The sequence below is a fragment of the Dermacentor albipictus genome, chromosome 3, assembly GCF_038994185.2.
Source record: "Dermacentor albipictus isolate Rhodes 1998 colony chromosome 3, USDA_Dalb.pri_finalv2, whole genome shotgun sequence".
NCBI lineage: Eukaryota > Metazoa > Arthropoda > Arachnida > Ixodida > Ixodidae > Dermacentor > Dermacentor albipictus.
In genome coordinates, this window is record NC_091823.1 from 23,112,622 (window position 1) to 23,119,436 (window position 6,815).

The window sequence follows — 6,815 nt, forward strand, 5'->3', positions numbered from 1 at the left end:
ATTGGGAGACTTCGAAGTTAAGCACTAAAAAAACACTCTCTCGAGCTTCAACTTGAGAGAAGAATTACAATAAAACTAAATACTACCACTGCTATAGTTATTACATATTTAATATACAACATATCAGTTAACTAACAGTGCTGTGGTTATTTCCCTCATGTAATTAGTGATTCCGCACATTGTTGTAACTTATTAACCACAATTAATATGAGCGTGGCTATAAACCAAAGTGATACGGCATTAAAATGCACATATATGGTATATTCCCTCATTTATGAAATCATAAACAGTATGGACAGCTTAAATTTCCCACCTGCGCATCTCTTTTGGTGGCACAACCTCGGGCTTTCGCCACCTGATGACATCGTTTTTCTATGACATTTGGGCTGAAGCAAATATCATTGGGCACGAGGAACTCCAAGTGAGCCTGAGCATTCCTTGGTTTGAAGTGTTGATGCACTGTGAAGCAAAAAGAAAGAGTGTGACTGGGATGTTGTGGGTCTTGTTGTGTCTCATTTCTGCTAAGGCCTGCAGGGGCTGGACATTCATGTAGGTGAGGCTAAATATAAGGGCCAAGGAAAAGTGCTCAAGGAGATGTTTGTACGAGAGCATCAGGAAAGATTTTTACTGCTTAAAAGGCTTGTTCCAGTGGATTATTGAATGAGGCTTTGTAACGCTGTCTTATGAAGAGTGATGGCTTGGTGGCTTTCGGTCTTGTCATGCCTCTTCTGTACTCATAATGCTTGTGTTTTTGTATTTACAGGTGTTTAAGGACAGAAAATGGCTTGGCTCGATTTCTTACAAAGAAGGGAAGTTTGTGTACAGAGACCTTGAAGGAGAGAGTGAAAAACCTGGCACAGATACTTCATGGCAGGTAAGCAATGTGTTGGGCAACAGTAGGCAACATGAATTTGCATTTTTATTTGCATGCCGACATTGCTAGAACATGCATAGGCAATGCAATGAAAGAAACAAAGTCACTTGGATGCGTAACAAAGAAAACAAGAAACCATTTGTTAGATTTCATGAAACTGAGGCCAAAAGTGGACAGCATGAACTCACAGACCCAAGTCACGAGTTTCTGCTCTGTGCAAGTGATGTAGAGTTATGTCCTCTGTTCTGAACCCATGAACCGAAAGAATATGCCTGAGCTTTGGGGCTCTATTTAAGACACATGCCTTCATTAAATGCATTCACTTTCGCAGCGTGACAGCATGACAGCTCGCTGCAGAAAGGGCACTTGTTGATGTCATCATGCGACTGATGCTCATCCTTTCAAAGCAGTTTTTAATAGGGTGTTCTGTGCCTGGTGTGCCCCCACTATGCCCCTGCAATATGGCATCCATGACATGTGAGCACATGCTCATCTGGTAGATATTGAAGCCCAAATTGAAAGAATTGTGGGAACAAAATAAAATATTTATGTATCAATTTCACTTATTCATGTAAGAGTGATATTGTGCGAACATATGAACACCAGTGAAAATGCAGGTAGAAGCTGCTGAAGCTGTTACACCTGGCCATTCTCCTAAATCAAAACACTATACTTCTTTTTACCTTCCAGGATGTGCTGAATGAAGCAAGCATCATTTTTGGAAACGCTGATAAAGTAAGACCACCTCATGTTTTCACTTTTAACCTTTACTTATTCCACAGAATTTCAGTGTATATACGCAAAATTAGTCTTAATGATGCGCTACACTCTTGTGAGTGTTCAGGGTGTCTTTTCTCAGATTATTGCAATAAACACATTGTTGAATTTTTTTAACTGAATCTTATCTTCTGAAACAGCATTTATATGATATGGAAGTGCATATGTTGCAAAAAGCACACATTGTTAACTGAAATTGTTATGTGCCATTGCTATATCCATCATATATGCCCATGTCGAGAGCTGTAATTCAACCAAGCCAGTTTTTCAGAAATTTGCTAGTTGGAGGAAAATTTATAAAAGAGAAAGTTGGCGTTCACTTGAAAGGGGCACAAAGCTGTAACGAAAGCCTGTGGGGTTTCCTTGGAGGGAAAGCCTTGCAACTGAAGAAAAATTCATTCTAGTCTGGGGTTTGTACCTGGAACCAACATCTTTCTGGAGCAGTTGCTCTAACTTGAGCTGACCAGGTTGCTAGTATGACAGGGTCAGTGCAGTTTCGATTTTGAGGAGGCACCAGCAACTTATAAAAGCAAAAACATAGTTCTTACTGCTCTAGTCGGCAGCAGAATAACATGTGCTCGTGCAGATGGAGTCCAAATTATCGAGCAGCATGGTATTAGGCGTGAAATTTCAGTTGTCCTTCTATTGGTCACATATGAGGCGAGTGGTAGTGTTGCAAGGCATTCCATGTCAGTAAATGATGTGCATTAAACATCAATCAAATCTGTGCCTGTTTGAGTCTTCGCCACTGCTTTTAGGGAGGGCTTTGTGAATAGAAGAACAGTGACACCAAGAAAAATTATTTCAGATGCTGCCTCTTTCTAAAGATATTTTAGAGCTTGTTTCTGTTGTTCGGTTGAGAGAGAATTACGAAAATTTTGGTTTCAATTAACGAAAGTTCTTTTGCCTTACTGAAATAAAAACGAACCAATTGAAAGGTTGTTGTTGTGTTTAGATGGCAATTTTGTTTAAGCGATTTCCATTTACCAAGATTCTGCTGTTGATCTTAAAAATTCAGAATTATGTATCTGTTCTGCTGAGTGTTCTTAATGTATCTGAAGCTGGCAGAGAGTTGCTCAAAAGTTGCCTTTCACTGCATAGAAATGATTGGTGCCTGAAGACGGTGTATGAGTTGAAGGAGTTGTTTTTCCTCTCCTCTTTGAGCAGGCGGCTCATAGAGCCCAGCTCGCTGACCAGCCTTTGATGTTTGATGCGGAAGCTGCAGAACTGCGTTGGTTTATCCTCCCAAGTGAAGCAAAGCAACTCCTGGAAGGAACCGAAGTGCTGCTCAAGGATCCTCCCTTTGCACCGCCCAAGCCAGGAATGCGCAAACACTTGGAAAAACAAGCAAAACCGCAGTGCTTGCCATCATGCCGAGTTTCCTTGAAGTCTTCTAGCTTGCAAAATGAACAGCCTAGCGCCCGACAGTTTCGTTGGCACGCTCCTCCAAGGAACATATTCAAGCCATTCTTGAAGGTTAGCTCATCTCACAGATGACTTTTTTTTTTTTGCATTTTCTATTTCTGTCTCTCTGTGCATGGGTCTAGTGAGGGTGAGCACTTGGAAGACATGTGTCTTGAATGTGTGCTAATGCTAATATGTGTGCTGTTGTGTACTAGAATGGGGCAGTGTGCTGTCCGTGCTGCAAAACAATGGGAGTGACATGGTCACTTCTGCTTTGATGGGGGTGCCGAGAGTAAAAAGAGGACTGTCGTGGGTGGTTTAGATTTGCATAGCAAAATGCCTTGTGTGAATAAATTAGGACACTGTCAAGATGTGCTAGAAATGAACATAATTTATGCAAAATAAAAATTAGATACACAAAGCAAGCTTTGCTGTAAAACCAAACCAGCACTGGTGATTAAACTCGTGCCATTGAGCTATCATGCAGGATTTGCACTTGGCAGTTTGCGTAGGGTTTGGCATGCAGTGCCTACTATGAGAGTGGTGGTGCCTGCATGTATTTTGGAGGGCACAGCAAGCAGTACTGTAGCAGACAAAGGCAACATTGTATGCATCGCAGAGGTATTGTTTTTGAGCAGTTAGCATGACTGTTTGATGAGCAAATAAGCAAGATGGCGGTGTATGCCGTAAGAGCCTTTTGCTGTCGCAACAAGTTAGTTCGGAGCTGGAGAGATCCTGGATGTCTATTGATTTTTACTTTGCTTCGTAAGCGAACTTGGAACACCCGTTATTACACATAAACCTTATGGCTTTCCTGTGGACCTTATTAAGCATTGTTTATTTCTACACTTGCAGGCAGTCAAAGAGTTTGACATGATAGCTGATGGAGACAGAATCCTTGTCTGTTTATCAGGAGGAAAGGACTCTCTTTCTCTACTTCATACTTTGCGCCAGTTCCAATTCAGCTTCAGGAAAAAGGTAGGAGCTACCTCCTTTGCAAAGTCGACGTTGACTATATTGTGTCCAGTGTTGGGCACAAGGTGCCCCTCCTTTTTTCTGACTACAAAGCTATTATTGTCTGAATTGCCATAGGAATATGCACTGAATATGGCTCCATGTGGTGTATTCTCATCTCTTTAGGGAAAGAACTTTGATCTGGGTGCTGTAACAGTTGATCCTGGAAGCTCACTGTATGATCCGAGCCCTTTGAAGAAATATCTGCAACTATTAGGAGTCCCATACTTTTATGAAGAGCAATGTAAGCGTAAAAATGTTTTTGTTTTGTTGTGAATTTGCATGCATGACTGTAATTTATTATTCCCAGCGCACTGGCAGCATTTTCATCATTGTTAGGTAGCTGTATTCGCACATTGCAATGTGCAATAGGTACCATTTAGTGAGCCTCTTGAAACCACTCTTTCCTTATGTGGTGTGGACTTGGATCTACATATAGTACTGCGTTCCCACTTAGCATGTGCTGTATGACTTTTTGTATGATTTCTTGTACGAAACTATGTATTGTACGTGGGCCGAGGCTAACTGCCGTGTTCTTGGCACTTGCTCTCTTGGCAGGCATTGTTGAACAGGCCTCTGCCCTGCCTGAATGCACCTCCATTTGCAGCTTCTGTAGCCGCATGAAGCGTGGTCGTATCTACGCTTGTGCACGAAGAGAAGGCTACAACGTACTTGCACTTGGGCAGCATTTGGATGACCTTGCTGAAAGGTGCAGTTTACGTCATACATTTCCATTTCCTTTCTTTCTACATTTTCTGGATGGCTTTGCACTTTCATGAACCAAAGGTAAAAAGATTAAAGGGACACTACAAGAAAATTATATGTTATCCTGATATTTCACTTGTGTGATGCTAAATAAAATAGCATTTATTGAGAGTAAGCATTTCGTCAGAATGTCGGATTTCGGTAACATGTGGCCGAGGTTGGTTAGTCATTAATTATGAAAGGATTACATTACTTCGAAAAATAAATGCTAACTCTACCTACGTACTTTAGTGCCCCGCACTTATACTAAAGGTACTGAAATCTCCAGCCATGCCATGAAATCTGCGACGCTGATCGTGCTCGCTGCTATCGCCACCGCTAAGCTTGTGCTTTAATATATTTTAGGGCACAAGTTCGCCCAATGAAATGTTCTGTGTTTAATCTTGCTCATATTATTGACTATTGCCCTGCACAACGCCACTTCTTCAAGACAATATCATCATCTTCATTGTCAATGTACCATAGCTACAGCAGATTTGGTTTGTTTAGAGACCTGAAAGTTTATCTTGTTTTTCATTGTGTAAAATCAGCTCCTTATTTCTTTTATTTTGATATTGCAGCTTTCTCATGTCTGTGTTTCACAATGGCTTTCTCAGAACTATGAAGGCTAACTACAAGGTTAGGTAAGTTAAGGTGGTGCATTCGTGACCTGTGATTGCACTCGGTGATTTTGAATGGCGCTGTGTTTTGGCTTAATTTTCCTTGTAGAGAGGGTGACCTCCGTGTAACACGGCCTTTTGTCTACGTAAGAGAAAAGAACCTGAGGAAATTTGCTGAAGAGGTAGGTGCTTGCCTGTGCTGTTTCACCAATTTTACAATGTCATTATGTTGCATCTATGAGTAAAACAGTGCGTTGTATTCTATTTTCATGACATAGCTTTGTGCTTGGTTTTCAGAAAAAGCTTCCGGTCATTGCAGAAAATTGCCCAGCTTGCTTTGAAGCTCCTAAGGTTTGCAGACACAATTAATATATTTCTTCTTTTAATTCACCTTATTTAACATGCTTTGTGTGCTCTTGTTTAGTTCTAACTGCACTACTGGCTATGTACCTTTGTCCATGCTATCGTTTAACAAAACGAAAAGTTATTTTTGAGCATCAGACGGTCATAGTACTTTTTAGACTTGAATCTTGCTCAGCTGTAATGCGTATGATCTAGTATTAAAACATTAAATGTTAATAATGGCCTTGTAGATGTAATTGGCTTCTCTTTATGCCTAATGAAGTTTGATGTGGCATAACTGCATGTGCCCCATGAATATGTTTCACTCAAGAATTTTTTAGTGACCAAAGTTGTAGCACTACTTCTTCATTGTGCTCTTTCTGTCCTCATCTTTTTAGGAGCGACACAGGGTAAAGCAGCTATTGGCTGCTCAGGAGATTTTGTTCCCAAAGCTGTACCCAAGTTTGAGATCTGCCATGCACCCATTGATGGCCATCAACCGGACTGGAATTGAAAGTGCTCTTCACCAGAATGGCTTTAATCTCCATGACTCAGATTCAGAGTGACTGAACGTCACTTTAGCTTTTTAAAATATCTCCTGCGAAGAGATGGATCTTATTCATGCCTTTCTTTTTTTCTCAAATACTTATGTAGATGTGCACCCAAGTACACAAAAATGATAGCTTAATACAAATAAACATACTTCATTTCCACCCTCAATAAGCAGTCTGCTCTGTCTGCTAGGTGTAGGGCCATTTGTTGGAATGCGTATCTAGGGGCAAATAAGAAGATTAAAGGAGTCCTCTATGAATTCTCTGTACTGTCTTTTTTTTCTTGATTTAAACTGGCGAGTTGCTATTAACCTATGTTATTTGAGAAGCCGTGCCACTGAAAGCGCACAAAGTGAGAATTACAAGTAAATGTAACATTGTTTGCAATGAATACATTTAGTTTCAATGGCCAGAACAGAGTTTAGTTCTGTTCAGTTTCAGAACTTGGTTACACCAATGATATTCCTCTACATCTTACACTCGTCTGCC

The 6,815-nt window shown here is 40.7% G+C and overlaps 1 protein-coding gene across 1 annotated transcript in view; it reads left to right on the forward strand.

Annotated features, from left to right (window-relative positions):
- Positions 1-6,586, forward strand: part of LOC135903896 (uncharacterized) — a 32,193-nt gene extending 25,607 nt beyond the window's left edge. The window contains exons 12-21 of the mRNA XM_065434345.2: positions 764-874; positions 1,565-1,609; positions 2,819-3,127; positions 3,911-4,033; positions 4,196-4,313; positions 4,628-4,778; positions 5,395-5,457; positions 5,543-5,615; positions 5,731-5,784; positions 6,174-6,586. Of these exons, the coding sequence (XP_065290417.1) occupies positions 764-874; positions 1,565-1,609; positions 2,819-3,127; positions 3,911-4,033; positions 4,196-4,313; positions 4,628-4,778; positions 5,395-5,457; positions 5,543-5,615; positions 5,731-5,784; positions 6,174-6,341 (1,215 nt within the window). The 3' untranslated portion in view covers positions 6,342-6,586. The remainder of the gene's footprint in view (positions 1-763; positions 875-1,564; positions 1,610-2,818; positions 3,128-3,910; positions 4,034-4,195; positions 4,314-4,627; positions 4,779-5,394; positions 5,458-5,542; positions 5,616-5,730; positions 5,785-6,173) is intronic.
- Positions 6,587-6,815: the final 229 nt, after the last annotated feature.